Source organism: Harpia harpyja, chromosome 10 (genome assembly GCF_026419915.1).
Source record: "Harpia harpyja isolate bHarHar1 chromosome 10, bHarHar1 primary haplotype, whole genome shotgun sequence".
In the NCBI taxonomy this organism is placed as follows: Eukaryota; Metazoa; Chordata; class Aves; order Accipitriformes; family Accipitridae; genus Harpia; species Harpia harpyja.
In genome coordinates, this window is record NC_068949.1 from 45,792,233 (window position 1) to 45,817,242 (window position 25,010).

Below are 25,010 nucleotides of genomic sequence, written 5' to 3' on the forward strand. Positions count from 1 at the left end.
AGCGAGCTGCTGGGCACCGTCCCCAGCACCTCCATCACCCAGCCCAGCTGTGTGCATTTATATAGGTATCCATATACACATACTATCAACACAATGAGGCACAGGACAGAAGAACAATCATCTTTACTCACTTTTTCTCCTTTTTTTTTCCTGCACCAATATCATTTAAGCTGAACCGCAAGACCCAGGATAGCAACAGACACCAAAATATATACTGAAAACCACAAAAAACCAATTCTGTAGGGCACACTTCTCAGGATTATTCTCACTTATGACAAGTTTCTCTGAGTTACTGAACTGTTTTAGCAACGTGGGAAACGGCACTACTTCAATGGCACAGCTGGAAGCACACTGTGTTGTGCGGCTCCCGGGAGAAACTTGTGCCATTTATCACCATTTATCATCATAGAGACCCTGTCTCGGATCTGCTGTTCTTCTTATATTAATATGTTTCTGGTTGTATATTCTCCTGATTTTCAAAGTACTACACTGAGAAAAAAAGTATCAAGGCAGTATTATTAATTAAAAAGAAATCTTGCCAGAATTGTGCCAAAAAACATGGCACATGTCTCCACCTAAGAGCTGGTTCCCACTATGAGATGATAACGATGGCGATGTTTGAGGCAGTATGATTCAGTATGAAAACAAAAAATACCGAAAACCTTTCTAGCTGACCTGGGCTGCGAGGCAGGAGAGGGAAAAGGCTGAAGAAAAGACAGAAGGGAAAGGGGAAAATAATAAAAAGGGAAATGCTCTACCCACCCGGGACAAAACCTCCCCAGCAGGACAGAGCCCACCACGTGCCTTGTCAGACCCGAGCTCAAGCCCGAGATGCCACCAGAAACCGGGAGGAAGAGTCTGGACATCTCAGCACTGCAATCTGCAGGTGGGGACCAAGCAGGATTAAACAAACTTCACTGCCTCACTGGGTGGTAGCACTGATACTCATTTTCATTTCCATGAATGATATGAGCTCACCACCATGTATTAATTAAATTAATTCCTGTAACACACCTCGGGAACACGTGGCCAGCACCATACATTTGCAGAGGAAAAGTACACAACGGTACCGAGTCCTCCTACAGCAAATGGCAAAAGGACAGTTACCTTTATCCTTTCCAAAGCGACTACGGCCTTCGAAACCCAAGCAGCCTGGTGAACATGATCCTCTGGAAAGCAAACAATATGCTAATTCAGAAAAAAAATTCAAACACTACCATTCTCCCAGCAAAATCATCTTTGCCTACAGTAAACAGAGCGCACCTGCCAGGCATAACAAAAGCCGGAGTTGGCTGCACTGAAAGTCAGGCTGTTCATTTGTTAAAAGTGTATGAAATCTGGATGCTTAGTCTGTGTGACATACAAAGCCCATGGAATTAAATCATCCTCCCGATTTACCAAAATAAGCAATGTGTGAAGCAAAACCAAGCTCCTCTGCTCACTTACGAAAAAAAATTTAAAAATTGTTTACCCTTTTATTTTAAAAGACTGTTTCTCTTCTGCGCTTCATTTTAATAGCTAGTAAAACCAATGCCATCCGACAAAAGATGACATCATGCAGACTGTCACTCCCGAAGTGACTTATTGAGCATACGAACGAGCAGCAGTAGCTGGCAGCGCTGGGGGCTGCGGCTCCTGCAGGGCTCCGGGTCCGCGGTCTATCTCCAGCCCAAGCTTTACAGCTCTTGCAGATGGACGGACGGATGGACGGACGGATGGACGGACGGATGGCCATTGCACGATCACTCGCAGTCCCTCTCAAGCAACGCTGAGCACGAGGGATGCGCGGGCAGCTGCCCGTGGGTGGCTCACAGCCCCCCTTCCCGAGCTCTGCTTTTCCCGGGACAGCGGGCAACGCATCCAGGGAATCGCCCCGCGCCTTCCCAGCTGATGGACACTGGGCAAAAGATCCCCGATCTCACCTGCGCGACGCCAGAGGAGCCGATACGGATGGCTGAGACGCAAAGACCTGATGCCGCCGCTGCAGAGGGGAATCGCTCGCTGTCACCATCCTTCCTGCTAGAAAGCCTCTCCTCTTCGGGCCGGCCTGGAGAGAGGATGGCACCGGGTCCTCGGTACCAGGTCCCTACACCAGGACCCACCTCTGCAAATGCAACACGCTAAACTCTTCTTTAGTCTGCCATTGCATCTTATAGATCCAGACCTAAACCAGCACATTCTCAACGTTTGAATTATTTATTGATATTTAAAATAATGTAACTATTAATAGTGGTATTAAAGTATCAATAATTTAAATTTTTCTGGATTCTCATTTTGAAGATTACTTCCCCCCAATTCCCTTTTATAAAGGGCATGATTGTGGCATTACTATTTTACTCTTCAGCAAAACACAAATGAGATGTAACTGATGGCTCAGAGAAGCAGCATTTGAGCTATCGTGTTTGTCTAGCAGTGGTTCGTATGTGTTTCTAGGGACACGCGTCTCAAACTCCACCGAGATCACTTTAGGCACCGCTGGCTCCTGCTGCGTTACACAGCAATAATGCAGTCCCCTCAAATGGAAAGAAAAGTTAATATTAGATTTTCAGCAAGTTTCTCAATGCAGTAGCACCTAACCCGGCTGACCTCGCCGTGCAGGGGGACCTCCCCAACCCGGGAACGTGACAGCCAGTATCGGATGAAAGGCTCCTTTTGAATTATTCACGCATTCCATCACATAAAATTGGCAAATAAGGATGTAGGTCCCCAAACCCAAGAGCTGTGATTTATGCCGAGTGCTGCTCAGCATATTTCGTGAGTAGCTGAGAGTCTCCCAGGCTGTAAGCGTGGCGGTTCCCCAAGCAGAGGGTGCACCGAGATGCATCAGCCAACACGGAGGAGGGCTGCGGCGTGGCCATCCTGCACCCATCCTGCACCCACGGGAGCCACGGGGCCGGGAAGCGCCTGCCCAGCACCGGGGATGGGAAGGGGATGATGATCACCCCACACCTTTCATCTCCCATAACGCTCCTCGCTGCTCCTTAATACGGTCCCATTTGCAAAACTTTGATGATTTCTTTGCAGCTTTATGAAAACTAACTCCAGCATAAAATTTCAATCTCTTCATTTAATAGGATGTAATTCTGAGAGAATACACTAAATTATGCAGCATCAAACCTTTGGAACTTCCACTTTCTCTCCGTCGTATCAGAGTAATTATTTCTGCATCAGCTAATCCATTGTAGTTTAGAGTAAAATCTTCAAATACTTATTTCTAGGAGGACTTGAGTTAGAAATTAGGTTTGGAATTTTGAAACCGGCAAAGTAGAAACCGGAAATGCAATTCTCTCTTTTTTTCAATTCTTGCACAATTTTTATGATGCCATCTGAGCTGAGATTTAAAAAAATAACTGGTTCTTGAAATCACGGTGGGAAGTCAACATGATACAGGGCCTGGCAGGAGGGTTTTTCTTTCCTGGAACCGTGGGCGTCTGGTCAGACTTTTCTCTGCTGCTTTATCCATTCTGCAAAACAAACCCATGCCAGACGGACTCTCTGCTTTGGGTTATTTGCTGCCAGCTCCTCAAACCAAACAGCACGGCTCCTTTGGTAGACCTTCAGCTGAACACTTCTCCTCCCCGTACCTTACTCCGGATTTTCGTGACGTGACGTCACCTGCCTTCACCTCACCGCTGCAGGTTCCCCGCACGTCGAGTCGCAGCTGCAGGCAGAGCCTCCTCCACGGGGTTCGCAGTTCAGAGCAAGTCCTTCCTCCGAATCCCCGCCTTTGCCTCCTGCGCGGGGTGAGGGTCGGCGCGGAGCCAGCGCCAGCCCTTCCCCGGGGGCAGCCAGACCTCCTGCCTGGGTTGCAGAAACCTCGTCGTCGCGCTTTGCATGCGGTAAACAGAACTAAATTTGCAATAAAATCAATGAAATTCTATTTAGCTACTCTAGGGAAGCATCTATGGCACACTTAAAATTGTGGAATTTAATTAATTTTCCTTATTTATATTCTGGCCAACAAACTAAGATTCATTTTACCTCGTTAGATTTGTTTACACTTATATAGTGGGGCCTGATTGAGAAACACACGAAGTCAAGCAGAAAAGGTCCACCGACTCCTAACCGTAACTGGTTAAAAATACCACGAAAACTGCTATAAATTTGCTTCCCACCACCCAAGACGTTGAACGGGCATAGCTGTTTTACTGGATAAATGGAAGTAATACCAACAGTAACCCCTCCCATCCCCTGTGCCCTCCCTCAGGACATGGCAGCCACCCGCCTGTCCCCGGGGCTGGAGGACCAAAGCCAGCAGCAGAAGGGCTGGCAGGGAACCACCCTGAGGTCTCACCCCCTCCGTCTGCTCCGAGCTGCTCATGGGCAAGAGCACATAACTGCTACGGTTCCCTGAAATTTATGTTTGCATTTGGGTTTCCTTAAAATAGTCTTCCAAACAGGTATTTCTATATTATTTTTAATTTCCAAGATTAAATGTAATGGCATTCTTAAATTATCTGAAGGACGCTTTTGTGGCACGGGGTTTACTCAGTTCACAATTACATTAGACAAACTGTTTAGGAGCAAATTAACAAGCTATTAGCCTTTCGAGAACCCATTCTATCTCAGGGAATGCTGTGAAACTATTTCCTTGTCTAATACATCATACTGAGAATTTCTACCAGAAGGTACAAGATTCTGCGGACGCAAATTCTACAAGAAGAGATCAATCCACTGAGAGCACAGAATTTTCTTCCTCCATCAGACATTGGTTTTGCACTAAGTTTACACAACACACAGAGCTGATTCAGTACTGCAAATTGAGGTCAAACATTGAGAACATGTTGGTTGAAACCCACACTACAGCTTCCTTTTACAATATTAAAATAAGCCCCCCCCCCCAAATCTGAAAAATAGAATGAAGTTGGCTGAACATATTATGAAAAATAATTTAAAAAAAAAAAAGCATGCCTTTCTCTTCTCACTGAGAACATACTAAAAATTTTCTCTAGCGCAAGAGAAATGGACACAAAGTAACGTCACTCCTGTTGCATCTTTCCACCTTTTACATGGACCTTAGCAAAATTTGCTCCTTTGGACCGCTCTCAAAATCTCCACAATATTTCCAGTGGGTACCATTAAGCAGTTCAGAAAAGATGGCTTGGCATCATCGTACCTTGAATTATTTTGCATTGCAGCAATGTTACATCATAACTGTATTAAGCCTTGGCAATGCATGCAAAGTTCCTAATGGTTTAATTGCATAAATAAATTTAGGGAAACAACAACAGCAGCCACCGAAACAATGTGTTCCTTCAGCTCTGCTTTAAAACTCGCGTTCACAAACAGTAATTCTCATCCGTTCACCTTCTGCTGGAGTGGGGCAATCTAACAACTCTCTTCTTGAAACTATTACATTATTCTTGCAAGACCTATTTCTTTGTTTCAGTCAATTTGGTTTTTTCTTCTAAGACTTCTGCTCCACTTACAATATATCAAGTTTAGCTAAGACTCTGCTTTAAGCTACAGAAATCTCAACTAAATTTGAGTCTGCAACAGAAAAAACATGAAGCAGGAGAATCCTCTATTGAAAAGTCTTCCAAGGGGGGAAACGGTGTCTCTTGTAGCTAATGAGGAGGAGCTGAACTGATTTGAAATGAAATGTTTGAGCAAGGGTGTGAAACACCCCCCCCCCCGACACACGAAACCCCAGCCTAGGGATCACGCTTCAGGAACACTGGTGGGCAGGTTAGCATCTCAGGAGCCGTATGGAAAAGGAGACCTTTCCCCCATGGATCCTCAGTGGTCCCCTTTGCCACAGGCGGGAGGAGTCTAGCCCGTAAAGCAGCGAGCAAGAGCTGCGGAGATCCCACCAGTCCTGCCCCTGTTACAGCCCCTCGTCTTAAGCGTGAGATCGAGAGAGAGTTCGGGCATCCACATCCCGCCAAGGCAGGATTTCAAAACTCCCGAGAGAGATGTTAAAACATTATGAGGCTGGCCAAATAATCACAAAGCATAAAAGAGGAAGAAAAGGGATACACAGCATGCCTTTAGCTGACTCTCCACGTGCCACGGCAAGGGGGGCTGGCAGCACTTGCAGCCCACCACAGCCCTGGGGACCCGTCCTGCTGGGAAAGAGCAAAACGTGACCAGTTCAGACAAAGTTCCTCGAACTGCCTTTGCTTTCCACAGGGAAAACTGCTAACTGCTATATTAGTATTAATCTTCCAAGTATCAGCAGCAGTAACTGCCTAGGTCTGCACCACTTGCTTGTCTCCTGAATAGGGAAAAACCACCCCACAGGTATTTTAACGGTGTAAATGCTATTACTAACACGTGAAATCCGATTTAAACTCTCTCTATAGCAGTGCAGTGGCATTTTTCGAAGAAAAAAAACTACTACTTGTTTTAACAAGCAGTTAAACATATAGTAAATTAAGTCTGACTTTCATGACATTTACCAAGCAAACAGTTGGGCATGAATGAAAGGATTTGGGTTGTTTGTCTTTTCTAACTACTACGTGAAATATTTAATTAAGTTTTTGCTATTGTCAATATCTTGATATTACATTCAAGACACTGAACCAGTTTCTTCTGGTTCACACTAGAGAAAATAGCTGTTTACCCAAGAACATGGCATAAATGAAGCAGAACTAATTCGAAACTGATACCAGCTTGGCCACAGGATTCTTGCAAGAGATAAGATGAAGTACCACAGCAGTAAATTCCCTCTGCAAGTGTATTTTTATCCCACCAGAAGATCTTCCCTTTTAATTCTAGTTAGTCATGTCAATGATATTCCAGGAAAAGGAGGATTAGAGATGTCTTTTCCTATAGATGCATAAGATAGGCTCAGACAGACATCATCATAATGCCTTGGAAATCACCATCTATTTGTATCGACTAACTGCATCATGACCCACAAAGCCAGTTTAGTCCATCCACACATTTGCATCAATAAATGCTCCATGATTGACTTTTTATTTTTCAATGGGGATGGTGTAAAAAATTTGGAATATCAAAAAGTTCTTCCTGATATCACTCTGCCTCTCCTTCTCGTGCACTATGTTTGCCTTGGTAACCCAAAGAAATGGCTGAATTTTCCCACAAACAATAAGAACCATCTTAGGAACGATCACCCCGCTTCTTAGAGAGTCTTAATTGGGCAGCTGAGCACTTGCAGTTTCCAGCAGAGATTTATTGTCCAATGGGAGGAGAAAATTGATACTCATTTAGATGTGATCTCTGGCATTATTTTAGCTCAGAAACCCACTGTACATGCATGCCTTCCCTTGCATGTGCCAACACAGATATGAAACAGAAAAGTAATTTTATGCTGAATATTAGCTCAAGTAGGAAGTTATCACTTTAATAACTATAAACATTCATTTGCTTGCTTCGTTACACAGCATTAAAGCTGGGCAGATCATTTACAACAAGCTTGTTAGAACTACTCAGTATTCAAAGTCAAACCTGCTTTACTGCAAGACACATAGGACGCCCAGGAAGGGGAAAGAAAAGCTTCCCGAGTAGATGAACACCACATTTCTGGTTGGAATATTTGGAATTTCTCATTTGATTTTCCAAAATCGTTATTTCTTGCTCACCTAACATCTAGGAATTCTGGTATACCTAACGGCCAGGTTATCTTAAATAACAAATGCACAAGGAAAATTACCACTGAGTGAATCGCCTTAACAATGGGAACGAGTACCTGGAGAAAGAGCCCTGCGGAGCGCACCCGGACTGGCAGAGCAGGGAGAAATGATCCAAATGCCCAGAACTGCACAAACTTTCCAAGTATTTACTCACTGGATTACATTTTTTCATTAAGCTTCTTAAGAAAGAAAAGCGTTTGTAGTTTCCACAGAGGTTGGACCAATTTCCAGCAGCTTGCTGGACCGCCCCAACCCACCAGCTGGGCGCTGGGAGGAGAGGAGCAGAACAAACCTCCAGGTAACTGGAAGGTGCTGGAGATGTCTAACCTTACTCCTTAGTTTCTTAAATTTCTTTTCCCAGAAAAAATATTTCTTACAGAAAAATTTTATCTCACCTCACTCATTCAATCTCACCTACGACGGCAGTAAGAGATGGGGAGGGAAGATGTTAGGCTGAGCTTCAGGGTTTCACACCAGTAACTCTGCCGTCACGCCACCTTCCCCCCGACGGGCATTGAACCCTTACTAAATGCCATGACCACTTCGAAATAGCCATCACTTCGGTTTGCTGTGGAAGAGAAGCTGTTTCTTCCAAAAAACCACCATAAAAATAATTGAGTAATTGTTGTTATGAAAATGTGTTTTATATCAGCAGAATTTGCTAATGAAGCAAGCTGACAGACACATGAAAGAGCATGTAGAAAAATGCTGGCATTAAGAGCTGTTTTTAACATATAATGTTGCTTGGCCATTAAGGTACTGATAGGAAAAATACTTAGTCACTTCCCAGCTGTTCTGTGGCAGGCTAAAACATTAAATTTAAACCATTAGATAATTCTGAAAGCAGGGGAACAGGTGGCAAATGGTTTATATGGCAGATGGTGCCTTTTTTAATATTTGTACTCGCTGCTAATTTACAGAGTCCATAACCACAGACTCATATCTTACCTTTTTCACTCAAATAATTAAGAAATCGTATGTGAGGGTAAGAAAATAAATACCCCAATTCTTAATACAGTAGCCACAGAAGTGGTATTAGAGACTACTAGATATCCCATACCTCAATTACTCCACATAACTGTTTACATTCCCAAAGTTTATCTTAAAAAAAAAAAACCTAAAATGCAATAGAGTTCTCTTCAAAGACTTGGCTTGATAGTGTTGGAAAATTAAGTTTTCTCTTTACCAGCAGAGCAAATAAGCATGAAGATGCAGCCCAGATCACTGAGTAGCTGCACCTCTACAAGCTCCTATTTCGTCTTTATGTTAAATCTGGCACAAAACCTAAGTTAACAGCAAGGCTGACATTAAATATTTAAGGGAACGTTTTGGCTGGTACATGTGTGAGCAGAACCACCAGTGCATGAAAAAAGAAGAGATGAAAAAAAGGAACAAATAACCCAAAACTCAGCTCCAATAGCACCGCTGGGAACTCCTCTGTTTTAGCTCCTTGATGTGAAAACAGTTGTCGCCGTGCTCAGCACAGGATGGAAATATTGTGCTAAGACCCTTCTCACTGCATGGTGTTTCTGAAGGGCTCCATCCCCAGCTACCTGAGTTTTATTGTAGTGAAGGTTCCCACGCATGATCCCCAAGACAAGGCTGTCCCCAGCACGGAGCATCTCTGCACTGGAACAAAACCCATTTGGAGGGAGAACTGACCAGCAAGCGATGCTTCCCCGGGCTGGGGGAGGGACGGAGGCGATGCTCCAGGCCCATCCCTGCATCACCAACGGCCCCTGGGCTCCACCCCACCTCGAATCTCTTCTACTGCTGTCACTAAGGAGCTTTTACACCTTCTCTTAATCCCAGTTGATGGAGACTAGAGTTATTCAAAGAAACATGAATTTTTTTGAAGAAGAACTGCTTATAACACACTTGCTGCTTGCAAACAATTTAACTTAAACCACGAGGTTCTCTAGCAAAAGGATGCACAAAATGATCATTTAATGAAAGAGCTAGAAAAGGTCCAACACCTTTTGGGATGCAAAGCTTTCAGAAAGCAGAAGTTGCATCCCGAAGGTCACAGTGCCATGTATCACGTCAGCACGTCAGATTCACCGAGCTGGCTTCCCTCTGCTTAAGGATGATTTTTTTTCCAGGGATAAGGGTATTTGCTAGTATTGAAAATTTGGTATTTTCTTCCACCAGACACTCACAACTGAAGCCATTAAAGACAGTGTTCATGTGACTACATTAAATACACAAGGATGTTTCAGCGAGCAGCTTATGAATGACTCAGCTGCCAACATTTTCACATTTGTTTAGCCAACAGCATTGATATTGTATCTCCAGCTTGGTTGAGGCTTATCTCAAGTCCTCGTAGATAAAACGTAAGGTAAAATAACTCCACCTTACCCTCCAGAAGCTGCCAGTTGATAATTGCGGTGTGAGTATTTTAGGTTACACGCTACCACCTTGAGCATCCCTCCCTCCAAGAGCGAACGCTGGCTGACCACAACACAGACCTCCCTCAAACCCGACCGCTGGAGGCTCAACAGTGTTTAAAAGAAACTGAAAACGGCACCAAAGAATTACTTTTACCATTGCAGGAGCCCCCAATAAGTACAGCTTTAACTACTTTCAGAAGGAAGTCTAGTTACAATATTCAGGATATTCGTCTTTAGAAGATGGCTAAATCAGCATTTTATCTGGCATTGCTCTATATACTGTATGGAAAACACCACATAGTTCTGATTTCTTACCAGCTTAAAACTAGGAAAACTGCTCTAGCCAAGTTCTCCACGGGGCTGCTGCCGGCACTCTGCATTTCAGCATGTCAGAAGCAGAACTCACCGTAAGGGAATGATAATAGACACTGTGTTAAACCCAGTGAAAGCTCAATAAAAGAAAACAAGCACATCAAAAACCCTGTCAATGAAGGCAAATTGAAACATTTAATGTTGTTTAAAAAATATCAGGGAAAAAGAGACTTTTGTAAACAAAAATGGCATCAATGCAGCATGCTCAGAGTTTGCGGGAAAATGCTACAATGAATTAAGAGAGGCTCCTACATTCTGGCACACAGAAAACAGAATAACGTGTCTGGCAATTGTACAAATACCTCACAACTGTATTACAAACCTGATCACCACGGGACTAGTCTTGAATGGTTTGAGATCAGCAGTTTTGAGACAGGAATGGCTGAAGAGGAGAAAATCTGGAAATCAAGACTAAGGGGCATCAGTTTTCATCTGCAAAAATTTCAAGTATCACATTCCTCCAGAAACTACTCAAGCTGCTGTCTGGAACAGAATTCTGGGGTTTTCCCCATGTATTTCTACATTGTTTGCCTTTTTTTTTTTTTGTAAACCAAATGAGAAATGGCTAGCGAAACCAAACCAGTCTAGAAAAGCAGAAAGCAGAAGGAGAACACTTTCTTTGAGCTGTTGGAAACAGAAGCCCAGGCCCTCAAGACCTCCCATGACATCTCCCTGGGGCACAGCTAGAGGAGCCAGCACCATCAGCTTCCATAGTGCAAACAGACTTTTGACTTTACATTCTATTTAATTTTTATTTCCTTTTTCATTTTTATTTAATTTTTTATTTCAACTTTTCTCTGTAATATCCTGGAGCCTCACTGTTTCCAGGCACCGTTAGCTTTCTACATCACATTTGGTCTGCATTTAGCTTTATCCTTCTGCAACAACACATGCAAGGATTTCAAGATTTTATCAAACACCCACTCCCTATTTGTAGATGTGATCCTACAGCCATTCAAGTCATCAGCAAAGCCCCCACAGCTTTTACTGAGCTGGAGTCAGGGCACCAGGCGCTTGGCGGTCTTCTCACACTCCAGTCCACGAGGAACCTGACCACTGATGTGGTTTTTGAATGACAGGGAGGAAGGAATAATGTGCCTTTCAGGTGGCTAAGAAAAATAGATTTGCTCTATCTAATATTACCAAATGAAAAAAAAAAAAAAAACAAAACAACAACAAACTCCAATACACGTTCTCCACGCACATTGAAAGTCAAGATTTTTTAGAGTGCAGGTAGGACTGGGGAAGGAGGGACAGAACACCCTGCTCCCTCCTTTTCCGCTGACAACATCGCTCCGATTCCTCACTTCCAGAAAGTTACTTCAGCAGCGACTTAACTCTTACACAAATCACACGACGCGTTTACACAATGGCAGAAAGGCAGAAACCATCCTTTATAGATCGTGAACAACCATTTCCAATCATATCAGCAGTAAATGAACCCAAACACAAAACGAGAACGACATTGGTATTGAATTCCAACCCCTGTAGCACCAAGACAAGGATTATTAATATCAATTTATGCAGAGGACCACATCATACTGAAATACAATTGGGTTTCTGATTTTTAACAGATATTAACAGTTTAAATCTCAAGTCCAGAAGCATTAAGAGCAGAAAATTCATGTCCTATACTAGGAGGGACTGTGGCTACAGTGGGCTCTCGGGCCAAAGGAATTGCCTTACGGCTAGAAAACAGAAATATGTCCAGCCCACTGACCCCCAGGACGGTTGATTTTGATAACGTCTCATCAGGGCTGGGATGCCGTGCTCTGAGCTGGCACTTCGCCTCAGCGCAGAGGTGCTGAGTCCTCGACCCAAGACCAGGGGGGTATATAAACACCTGAGCACGAACTTCTGAGGGTGAGAAAAAGTTGTCTCTCTCTGGCTTTTTTTTTTCTTTTTTTTTTGACTGTATTTGACAAGAGCCTTACTTGTATTTTCATTTTGCATTACGTTGTAACATGCAACCTTAGCCCTCCAGAAGATCACAGACCACTTCATGTAGAGACAAATAGTTTCCTCAACCTTAAATATAGGGTATTTTACGTTTCTTCTTTTCCATCAATTTATTTCACCATTAAACATTTCTAAGATCAGCATGGTGCCAAACTAATACCTAATGGCAAAAATGATTACAGAAGCTTCTCCCATCCCAGAGCCAAGGGCACAGCAAACCTGCGCCGTCCTCCCTCGACCAGCACATCCCACCCTCGTCTCCTTATCCCCAGGGCCAAAGGCCCAGCCGGGATCCTTCACAGCATCCCGCACAGGGAAAGGCTACAAAAGGTTTTAAATTCCCCAAACCACCTGCACTTTATTATAGCTCTACTTCTGATTTTCTTCTACAAAATGTAAAATAAATTGTATTGAAATGAACTTGTAAAAATTACCACAGCGTTCTGCATACTTTCAGTTCTCCTTAATTCACGGGACCTGGCGATTTGCTTCAAGGAAGCTCCAAGAAATTTCCTCTGCGAGGCTGGAAAAACGCCGAAGCCTGGATCCTCGCCCAGCCAGCGCCTGCTGCCATACCTCCCCAACAGCTCGCCTTGTTTCACTAATTTGCTATTTCTTACTAACTCACCAAGTTTACTAATTAGGCTGGCAGAAAGTAACACAGCTGAACTGTAAGGCTGCAAAACTAATCATATTAAAAGGCCTCCTTAAAAGTAAATACTCAATTATAAGATTATTGATTGAACAAACTGCCATGATTAGAAACACAGTTCTGCACAAGGTAGTATTATAATACCGATCTCCAGTATAATCAATTAACAGTGTATAACTAGAGCACACAACATTCAGCCTTATAGGCACCAATATACATGTAGATTTAGGTTAGAAATAATTTAATCTTTTGTTTCCTAAATTCATTCCGATTATGTGAACATTGACTTGCATAAACTTTAGACAAGGAGAACATGGAAAGTTCATTAATTACCATCTTACTTTATAAATGACACATGGATCAAGAAAAACGCAGCTGCCCCCAGGGTCCGCAGATTATGCTCTCTCCAAGATGTATTTCTCTTTGAGAACAATAAGTCATCTTTAATAAACGCCAACGCACGGATGTTTTTAACTGAGAGGCCAGCAGGGTTGCAAAGCATGCTCCACACTTGGGATTATCTGTACATTAGATTACGCTTTCTTGACACTTTCCCAGCCATTAACTTATAAGGCAATAGAGACATTTATTTTTGACAGCAGAGAGCTGCCTTTGGCCAACTGACCATTTTTTCCCGCAAATTAAGTTAAACCCAGCTTCAGTCCCTCGCCCGCCGCGTTTCGGCAGCGGAGAAGCAGGGGCAGCCCCCGGCAGCCCCAGCGGGCACAGAGTAGACGTAGCTGGGCTTAAAGCTTCTGCACGTGCTTTTCCCCCATTTTCGCTCACGCCTATCAGAAGCCCGGCTCCTTCGTTAGCACGTAGAGGACCTCTCAGCCCTTCTTTATCGGGCGGCTCTGGCTGGACCTCCCTGGACGCAGCCAGCGGATGCCAGCCCAGCCGCGGAGCGGTCCCTGCCCCACTCCAGCGCTCCTTCCCAGCCCAGCACCAGTGGGGATGCTGTTCATCAAGCTGGTGTTGACAGAGATCATCTAAACCCAACACCTTCGAGTCCTCTTCTCTGCCAGCACAATAAAAAGGAATTTCATAAAAATGTTTTATGTAAGCCTTTGCAAAGGCACTCGCCTTCCCTCCAGAGATGGTGATTAATAGAGAAAAACGGTTAGCTGGATCTCGAGTTTATTGTACGTGGACTGGGCATTTTCAAGCTTTCTTTTCTAAAAAGCTACTATATATTCTGTAGGAGAAAACACCCAGAAGTGTATGGTTTACTGTGAATGATTGATAATAGGATGATTGCTCAGGCACTCAAAGCATGATATTTGATAGCCTATCATACACTCATTCGAAAGGAAAGCAACAATTATCATGGCCTGACATGTTTATCATTGCAGAGCTGAGCCAGTTATCAAAGTGGTAGAGCTTCCCGGCATTATAATATTCGATCACGTCTAACACACTTCACGCAGAGCTCACCTCCGCAGCTGTAAATCAAAAGTCCTGCGACGGCTCCTTCCCAGATCGCCCGAGCATCTCAATTCAGGGAAGAACACATCTGGCATGTAATTCTGCTTTTCAGCACAGAAAAAGAATTATTTTTTTCCCCTTTGGATTCTCCTCTAAGATGCTCACTTACCAACAGGCAAAATGGTTTCTGTGGGTCAAATAATACTCTGCGGGAATCACCACCAGCTCCCTGCCCTACAGCAGCGATTAACTCTGCTTTCTGTTCTTATTTCAGTACTGTCCTTTCTCGACAAAGTCTGAAAGACTTGTACCTTTATTCCTATGAGTCAGTTCGCTCTTCAGACTCTCTAAACACAAAACCACTGCTGTACGCCCTTGGCAGGCATTTATCCGGGTGATTCTAATGGCTGCTCAACGGGAACAATAATTACTGAGATACATTTCTCATATGAAGACTCTGTCTGAACACCGAAAATCGTAACTGCATACCTTCCGCAAAATTCAATCTCACTGTATCTTGCTGTGTTACACTTCAAGAACCAAAAAGATGGAAAACGTACCATAATTTAAATTTTTAACTTAATCGGTACATAACACTTCTAAATATAGCCTTAAGCATTCAAAGTACAAACAGTTTCAAAAATTACCCTAAGGACTTTAAATCAGTCAGACTTCCACAGCGAGTCAGGGATGCCGTAGTACTTCCCCAGCTACCATATGCAGAAAGTTGTTACGCAATGTCACGCTAAGAAAATAGTGTTTTTTCCAGTAAGCAACCACATCTAAACCTACCGGGAAAAAATACAAAACCATGGCTACATTCGTCCAGCATATTTTATAATTATAAACACCCAAACAATCTACTTAAGTCTTAATCAAATATTATTGTATGTCGAGCAGATACCTTTCAACTGCCGACACTGCAACCTGAGGATCTGCTGCAAAGACCTGGTGCCACTAAGACCACGTTTTCTTACAGAAGCCACTAAGATGACAGAGGAAGCAGCTCAGTTCATATACTGCCTGCAAACGCCACAGCGACATCAACGTTGCAAATGCAGAGGGAGTTTTGAACTCACTTTTAACACGCAATTTCAAAGAACGCCTCTAAACTGCACCAGAAAAAAATAAGTCTAATTCCAGATTACGGTAATGCCGCCGATATCCCCTGAATATTTAACAACGCACACCCAAACCCACACTAGGAAGCCCCTCTCTGTTGCAAAGTAAATATAAAAAGCTGCTCGTTAGTGCCGCCAGGAGCGACCTTACCTGGAAAAGGCGAAGCCAAGACGGGAATTTTGATGGGTGAGAAGGTCAGCACGTGGCAGGGCTGGACGCTCGGCCCCGAAGGTCCCTGGGGGGCTTCGGGCTCCACCGACACCATCGCGGTGGTGGCCGCCGCGGCCAACGCCAGGGCCTGATTGCCGCCGACCCGTTTAAGGCTATTCTGGCAACCACCTGTGGAAGGGTGAGATACAGCAGGTTTTATTTTCAATTGGAAACCAGTGGATTTACGCAGGATGATGTGTTTCATCGTTCTGAATTTCAACGCAAGATGGAACAAAAGTCTGCAACATTTCCCACGCGGCCTCTGCTGTTTGCATGTCCACCTTAGTGAGACGCTAGATTTCGAATATATTGTATAATATTTTTTCTAAGGACTCTCAAAGCCCCTTTCCTAATCGTTATTCTTAAAGTCCTACCTTGTGGTTGGTGCATTCATAGATATTAAAACCCCATATATGTGAACATATCATTATAACCCAGAGGGACAAGACAGTAGTGAGTCATATATAAACCACGCAGAGTTATTGAATTTAAATGAAAAAACTCAATAAAAAGTCAAATATTTCAACACATTGGTTGGCATTTCCTTCAGCTCCACAGCTTCATAATGACCCTTATTCTGAATTTTCCTAAATATAAGTTGTCCAATTTCAAACACGAATTGTTTTTATTACTTGCTATATTAACCATCCAATGTTACTGTTATCTGTCCGGCTGTTCTCCTGTATTATGCACGCAAATAGCTGACTTTTACAGGTTTTACATACTAGTGTCATTCATCTCGAAAATACGCCACACAGGAAACTTCCCATGGTTTTACATGGGAAGTCAGAAGTCCCGCAAATCAAGGCTCGAACACACTTTAGACTATGTAATATTTACCTTTAAGTCTAACAAGCTTGGGGGGAAGACCTTCAGAGCTCAATCTTGGCTAAATATGTTAAACAAACAAGAAAACGAGTAGTAAAAATCTTAAGGAGAAAACCTAATTTGACAAACACCAGCTGTTACTCCCTCTACACTGAGCTATGTATTCAAAAATTAAGCAATCATTAGCTTATTATGTCATTCTGCAAATGTTTTCAGTTCATGTGGAAATCCTTCGGGCAATAAGAGCCAACTGTAGCTCTGCAAAATAATCACTATTTGATCAGCCTCCCCACTTCAGCCGTGCCATGAGTTTGTCGGATTTCTTTTTCCAAGTGCATCTCCACGAGGAAAACGGGGACTCGGCCACGACCGGCGCTTGGGAAGCGTGGCCATCGGGGCGGCGGGTGGGCGACGCAGCCCCTCTGTGACACCGTAAGACAACTGCAGCTGAGCAAGCTCGGGTAAGATCCTATTCCCCGACACAGCTACACAGCCCAGACACCTCATCCAGGCTTTTCCATCCTGCTCTGGCCTCAGACACCCAAAAAGTTTTGACTTGCAGACGCCAAATGCTGTTTTGCTCTCCGTTGGCATTGGCGAAAGAGTGGGTCGGTGGTTTTTGGAAAGGAACCTGCTTCGGTTGCAGCTAATTGGGGCTCCTGAGGCTATCCGTTATACTAACTTTTGGCAGCTTTGCGCCTGACTCCTTATAAACAATTATTTGCCAACAAAATAAGCTCTGCATTAGCAAAACAGAAGTCAAATATTTTCAGTAAGCATCACAAAAAAACCTCCTATTATTTCTACTGTATTTGTCAATGCCAAGAAGAATTCACTTAAACACCTGCATATGCACTAATTAACAGGCATGCGGGCAAAAAAAAAAAACCCCACAAATGTTAAAGTTTTGATCATGCAACCACAGGTAGATGAAAAACCGATTATTCTGCCAGAGTCACAATGGAAATTAAAAAAAAAAAATAATAATCAGCGTCCAACTAATCCAACTGTGTAATACGTGTTTATTGTTTATTCACCTGAGGACTAGAACAGACCATGAGATTAGGTTAAACACCTGGCCTCCAAAAGCCTGTGTGTGTTCCTAATTCGAGCTGCCTGCAGTTGGGAAAGATCCACAAAACATCTTCTGTAACTCTTATGAAAACTGATGTCTAGAAAAATGACTTTTCTACTGGCTTCCGACAGGGTACATGAGCAGAAAGGCTGTTTATTTCTCGTTTGATTCTTTTATTTTGGAGGGGAAGATGCAATTTCCCCAAAGAGCCCAGGAAAGCAGCAAAACAATGTAAGCCTTAGTTGCTTGGATAGCTGAAGTCTTCCACCAGCACAGATGAGTAACGCTCCTGAAGCAGGGTTTCCTTATTAAAGTTTCATTAATCCCTTTATTAAAGTTTCATCAGTCAGCTGAAAGAGAAGTTTTGGTGATTTCCCTGCCTTTGATGAAGTTCTCTCCCCGTCTCTCCTGCTAAATAATTCCATGAAGAAAGGACTACCCCTGTAATTGTATTAACAACTGAGAGGAGAGCATGGACAGGGTGTCTAGGGGTCGTCAAGCCCACTCTCTCACTTTGCAGTCAACTGAATAATCACGTCAGCAATTTATCAGCCCCTAACATAACATGTGATTTGCCAAAGCAACTGGAAGGTGGCCCAGGACGTGACTTGTTGACAGCTAGGAACCTTCATCTGCACTCAGCGTAGCTGGAGAGAAGAAGTTCTTCTCGGAAACAAAGCAGACTTTGCTGTAAGTATTTCCAAAAACTTCTTTAAAGGGTTTTATAGAATCATCATTAATCACCCCACATTTACATGAATTTCAAGAGTCGAATGCCTTGAAAATAGTAGTAAAATACTACCATCAATGTACCCTTGAGGGGAAAAAAACCTGCAAATTTTTTCCTAGCAATGGTGGTTTCCCCAAATCTGTTTTTTGCCAAGTCACGCTACACCCTGGTTAGTAAGGTAATACTGGTCTGCTGAAATAACAAACCCCACTTCAGTGCCCTTCCCCAGCCTTCCAGCTCTGCTCTTCTCAAGCACGCAGATTAGGGGGAAACATCCAAGACGGGCAGCGCGTTTTGACGTGAAGCAATTGAAGAGCAGAGAGCAGTTGAAGAAGCAATGAAGAGATTATTCAGAGAGAACTCACCAACGGTGAGGAAATGCGGTGAAGGCACCGGAACGGGGCAGCAAAGCCATCACAAAGGATGACGCGTGATCGCCAAGTATCTACCTGCTAACATCCAGATGGAAAAGGGTCGACACGCACAGCTGTGGAAGAGCAGCCCTTTCTGTTCTGCCTCCTCTTCTAGCGCAGCATCGTCTAGAAAAAGGTTGTGAATGGTACCCCATAGCCTGATCCTGACCTAGAAGACCTGTTTTCACGTGGCACATCTGCACCCGCCGGCTACAGAACTGAACCATCAGGTACCACCCCTGCTGCAGGACGATCCAGCCGGGGCCACGCTGCCGTGCCTGGCCAGCACACGGCTGGCTAGGACAGCACACGGCTGGCTAGGACAGCACAACCTCCACTGCCCAAAGCCAGCGTTTCCTTCCCGAGTTTTCCAGGACACCAAGAGCAGGCTGTGAGCCTTCCCCACACAGGTATGGAAACCCGACAGACAGACACACACACACGGTGGTCCTATGGCACGTGCTAAATCGCGCGGCACGATGCTCTGCCCTCAAGTAGTCTCCATCGCCTGCCACGGAGGAAGGAGACCCTCGGCGATACAAAGGCTGACCCCGCTGAGACCCACCAGACAGAGCGTGTCCAGCACGGAGCGTGCTCAGCATCCTTTCCAAAATCCACCAAACCCCTCCGCTCCCCCCAGTCTGCACCAGTGCCCTCTCTACCCTCACATACAGTCTCTGCAAGCAGACAGAGCACACCCAAACCTGCCTTTTGGCTACTGACATTGTTCAACACATTAAAAATTGAAACCATAAGATTTCCCTCCATGAAGAAAAAACACCCAAAAGAACAGAAATTACTTTATTTAACACAAGTAAAGACTACTAACACTTGTGAGATATGAAGATCCACTCTTACCCAAAAAGGGTAATTCAAGACTTTTCCTTTCAGATAAAAAAGTTACCAGTATTGTGAAAACGTACTGTACAGACAATGTAATGAATTTTAAATTGCACTTGATCATTATAGTCTTTCAGTCTTTGTCTTCAGTTTTGCCTACAGGAAAACCTCTTTAACCAAAGGGTTATGAATATCTTTCCCAAAAGACCCACATTAAAAAAATAACGGAGGAAAAAATTTCAAGCAGGTTAAAGACCTTTTGAACTTTTCATCTGTCTTTGAGAAAAAAGTATTAACACACACAAGTAAAATGTTCCTTGCAACTTTTTTTAATGATCCAGTGAATCACTGGGTTTTGCTTATCCTTTCAGCTCATGAGCTACTGCAAGTGCCCAAAGGCCCTGTAAGAGCTCTTCTACATTAGGAGGTGCTCCTTCGGGTGAGGACCAAAGGACCCCAACACAGACACTGACCTGGCTGCCTCTTCTTTTTTGCCTGGAATACCCAAAAGACACAATTATAACACAAATGGATTTCCACTGCAGTATGCTGCTCTGTCTCTACCAAGCATATGGAACTACACAGCACTTGATTTCTATCAGTCAAAGCTTTCCAACCACCAAACCTCCTGTTTCCGTGCTGTTTCCCATGCTAATCTGTGGTAGTTTAGCGTGGGAAAAGGACACCAGAACTCAACGCTACTAGGGAAAAAAATCACACCAAGTATTGAGTAGCTTCCTAAGGGATCTGAGACATTTTCCATGGATATTTAAAATAAAAAATATTTTGAAGGGTTTCAACTTAAACGTGTATGCTATGGAAGCCACATAAAATTAAACACCAATTCAATTAAATAGAAGTTAAATACTTTGACCCCAGAGTTAATGAAAGTTAGTAATGCTGAGGTCCTAAACTTCACCCATAGAAGGACGCATACCATTGTCAATTCTTTTTAAAGCAATATGCAAGCTCCTTATTTTTAGTCATGAACCAACTGATCCCCACCACCCTGACTGCCTGTATCCCTGGTTTTTGGGGGTTTCCCTGCTGCCTGCCCTGACCTCAGGACTGCTCTTCAGGCACCCACACCGCTGCCTGGTACGCATCAGCCCGGGGAGACAGAGCTCATAACCCAGCCTGGCGAGGACGCCGTCCCGGCACCGCGGCCAGTTTAGTTCTAAGGCAACAGCCGTCATAAAATACTTAATGCTGCTTCCAAAGAGGTATTAAAAAACAGCTCCAAAAGAAAGAAAAATAATTGAAATGTGAACTATTATTATCCCTTATTCCCTTTCCCTTCATCTGTAGAGTCTGTAAACTAAAATCTTTTAGATGGCAGTCCTTTATTAGACTGTTATCAGAATTAAAACTGATAACAAACATCTTTTGATGGAGAGGGAAAAAAAAAGAAGGTAGTTGAAATAGGCTAAAACAACTCATTGCTTCATCCTTCCTCCTTGAAGACAAACCATTAAAAAGGGGGCTACCATAACAAAATTCATGCAGAGATCGGTGGTTCCTGCCCTAACCAGCCCCCCCAGCCCTCCTGCTGCGGGGAGCCCTGGCAGAGGTGGGTCCTGCGCAATCCGCCTTCTCTTCACCAGCGGTGCTGCTGTCACAGAAGCCGTCTTGGCCAGCTAATCCATTAAAACACAAGGTAAATTTAAAAAAAAAAAATACAACATGGCAAAGCCTGCCGATTTACAGAAGAAAACGAGCCTTTTCTGCTTCTTTTCCCCATTCCTGCTACCCAGAGGGGCAGGGACCCACGCAGGGCTGTGCCCACGGCTGGCAAGGGAAAGCCCCACAGCCAGCCACCCTCGGCCCAGGTATGGCAGGACACCGAGAGAAAAACTTCTTCTCAAAAATATTTCAGTCATCAGTTACAAATCTGGTATTTCTGAAAACCCTACATGTTGGATCATTTGCAGAGCTGATAAAAATAATCACTTATACATAAAAAATGATAGGATTAAAAGGTTACCGATTACAAAAATGTTAAGTTTGAAGACATGAGTATTTTAATAATATAGATATTTATACTACATATACATACACATAAGTATACTGGCTTCAGTACATCCAAGGAGATGCTGGCTCGATTGGGATTTTCCCCTCTCGAGGGGGCTGCTGCCGGCTCCCTCTGAGCAGCCGAGCATGGGCATACGCTCCCTGAACTTCAAGGTTCCACTCTCAACTTTCTCAATAAATTGTCCCTCACGCTGGGAGAAAATCAGATGCAAGATGACAAGTGGAAAGAGGTATTAAAAAAAGGGGGAGGTCCAAGTTTAGTGGGTCAGGGGCAAACTTCCTATCTGTAGACATTTTGTGAATACCAGGTTTTGATTTTTTTTATTAGGTAATTCCCCATGAATGGATAGCAGCTAGGAATATAAGTTACTTTTATTATTGTTTTATTTATCAATAGAAGGCTGTTTACTACTTGGGATGAAGCACTAGCTATTCTCCTTGCTCGCCCCACTCTGCTCTCTACCATTTAAAAGCTATTTTCTGGTGCCATGAAGTCAATAGGACCAATACTCTTTGGCAGACTGAGGTGCCATTCCAGTTGGGTACTTTCTATAGAATAAACATATCTCTGAAAAAAGATACACACAACTACCAATAAAAGTAAGTTTCCTTTTCAGAAACAATGAAACCTTATTTTTATCCCATCTGTTTCGGTGGGCTCTGACGTGCCCTCCTGCCTGAAAGCCGGACCGCCAGCCAGTTTGCCTGGCCGGGCAGCGTTACTGGTGGGAAGCTGGCGAGCCTCCACTGGAGATAAACGGCCAGAGACTCTGCTCCAGCAGGAAAACTCACGTAGACGCTCACAAAAGGAGGAGAAAATGGAAAGTGTTACTTAACCTGAGCCCACCCCTCCATAACACCGCACTGTTTGAGTGTCTAATGCAGAGTATCGGCGACGGCAGGCATTTGGGAAGGCACCAGGGCCAGGACGGCACTCCGCATCAGGACAAAAACGTCACCTTCTCCCTCAGCAAAGTGCATCCTTGCAACCACGGGCTCCAGCTTTGACGCCGGAGACACGGTCGCTTCCTGGTTAATCCCCTCCTGCCATTTCTTACACAATCCAAACTTCACGGAACACCAATTTACAAACGCCCCGGCCCCACCGCTCGCCAGGGTGAGCCCCCTCCCGCGCGGGGCGGCCGCGCCGCGGTTTGGGTGCTCTCCCACCGGTGCCCACGAGCCGCCTGGAATTCCGCTCCTCTTCCTACCTGCACCCAATGCCCCCCCAAGCAATGCCCCCCTCTCCGCCCCCCACATCAGGGCTTGGCACCAGTCACGATTTTAAGGGGAGCTTCCGATGCCTCTTGCAAGGAACTTGGTCTTTTTATCAAGCACAAACCCTTGGGAGAGCTCCAGCCCACGAACTCACAGCGCCAGCACCGATGCTCGCAGAAGGCGGGTGACTGAGAGCCCGCCGGCCCCGCTACCCGAACCGCGCGTCGTCTGCGATGTCAGCTGCAGAGCATCGGAAGCGGCATTCATCAATCAATAAAATGAAGCAATGGATTGACTTAAATAGCATATTTACCCCAACGCAAAGGAAAACATATTGATATCCCTACCTCCTGTAGCCCAAAGGGAGGGAAAAGAGCTTATTGCCTTTTGCGTTCGTAAACTCCAGCTACTGCACGAGCCTGCCAGTAACAGCACCACTAACGGCTCAGTTTTTTGCTCATATGCAATACATAAAAATACCTGGCTCCTCACAAACAAGAACAGCCCCTGCCAATCACTGAAAGATCTGGATTTCTTTATAACGAGGTCTTAGGGCCAGGTAGGACAATATTATGAAAGGGTCAGAACTACAAGCCTTTCCCATAAACACTTTACATGTAGTTTTACTTCTATAATTTAAGTGAAAAAAAAAAAACAAACAACAAACTTAACTGGGCTCAAGTATGCACTTGATTTGGGTAGATAACAGAAAAAGCACCAAAAAAGTACAAACTTCATAAGCAAAACAAAAACTTTGTAAAGGCTGTGATTAAAGTCAAGCATTCCAAGAGACTTAAAGTGTTCATCTCTCCAGTGCCTGAATGCTCCACAAATAAAGAGGGGTTTTGTGGCATTTCAGGGTTCTTCAGGTTCCTGCAGTACTGCTATTGTTTTCCAAACAGGGAGCCCTAGCACATGCACATTAAGTATCAGAGAATCCAACTTGAGAGGCCCAAAACCTGACTACTTGTATATACACGTGCTTCAAACATAAAGCTTGTGTTTAGGAAATACAGAAGGTCAGAGGTCCTGTGTCACGTATTTCAAAACTGTTAAAAAAAAGTAAGAAAATAGAACCCAAATTTAACACAAAGCAACCACATTTCTTCATAGATTTGTAATGTCTGAAATTTAAACTGAAATTAGCTAGAAAACTGTATCTGTACATATATGTCTATTTGCATATACATTCTGATACTCGCTATGGAAAATATTGGCTCAGTCCCATAAAGGTTAGTAGGATTAAAAGAAAGAAAAGGACACTAACAGGAAGGATCAAAATTTTAATCTACATAGGATCAGTAATGCTAAAGCCATCTGGTGAAAGAATATACATGAACTCCTCATTCTGGCATTTCTGATTTCAACAGCAATGGATGAAAGAGCAAAAAGATTGCTATGGAGCAAAGAGACACTGTGGAAATGTAGAGGCAGGAATGAAGCTTCGACTTAGCAGAAAATATTTTCTATTGAAAAATCATTCCACAAAAAAAGAAAATAAAAAAATATCTGATTTAAGATGACTATTTTCCTTCAAGTAAACCAACACTGAAAAACACTGAAAGTCTTCATTCCAGGTTAGATTGCCTCTGTTACAAATGAAAAAAATACCTTGAGCATTTTGTTAAAGGTGAAAACCATTAAAAGGCTTTCACCTCTTCAATGTCTCCTCCCAGCACTCACAGTTCTGACACGGCTCCCTGAAGGAGACCTCCGAGAACGCAATGTGTTTGCCATAATGCATTAATGCATTCTTCTGCACGCACCTTAGCTGCTATTACTGAAGACATCTATTGCACCAGGGCCAGTATGACGCTCAAGATAGGTAAGAAAATGCAATTTATGTTGAAATGTGCATGAAAAAAAATAATCCATTTGAGGACTGTCAAACATTTTATAAAATGGAAACAAATGTTAGATCTTCCTTTGCTCTGAGTAGAAGCGCAGAAGGCAGCATCCGGGCTCCACTTACCCAACAACCTAGCTGAAGCTCCTGTGCTACAAACACTCTATTTTTGAGGTTATGCAAGCCTCCGAATTGCTGGTGAGCAACTGCCCACAACTAACCCCTAGAAACTCTCGAGGGTATTTATTTGATAAGCCATTGGCAAGATTTACAGAAGCAACCTTCATCTCTATGCGCTTGC

At 43.8% G+C, this 25,010-nt stretch overlaps 1 protein-coding gene across 1 annotated transcript in view; it reads right to left on the reverse strand.

The window, feature by feature from the left end:
* Nucleotides 1-25,010, reverse strand: part of TCERG1L (transcription elongation regulator 1 like) — a 97,939-nt gene that overhangs the window by 66,761 nt on the left and 6,168 nt on the right. Inside the window, exon 4 of the mRNA XM_052799782.1 lies at nt 15,669-15,857. Within this exon, the coding sequence (XP_052655742.1) occupies nt 15,669-15,857 (189 nt within the window). The remainder of the gene's footprint in view (nt 1-15,668; nt 15,858-25,010) is intronic.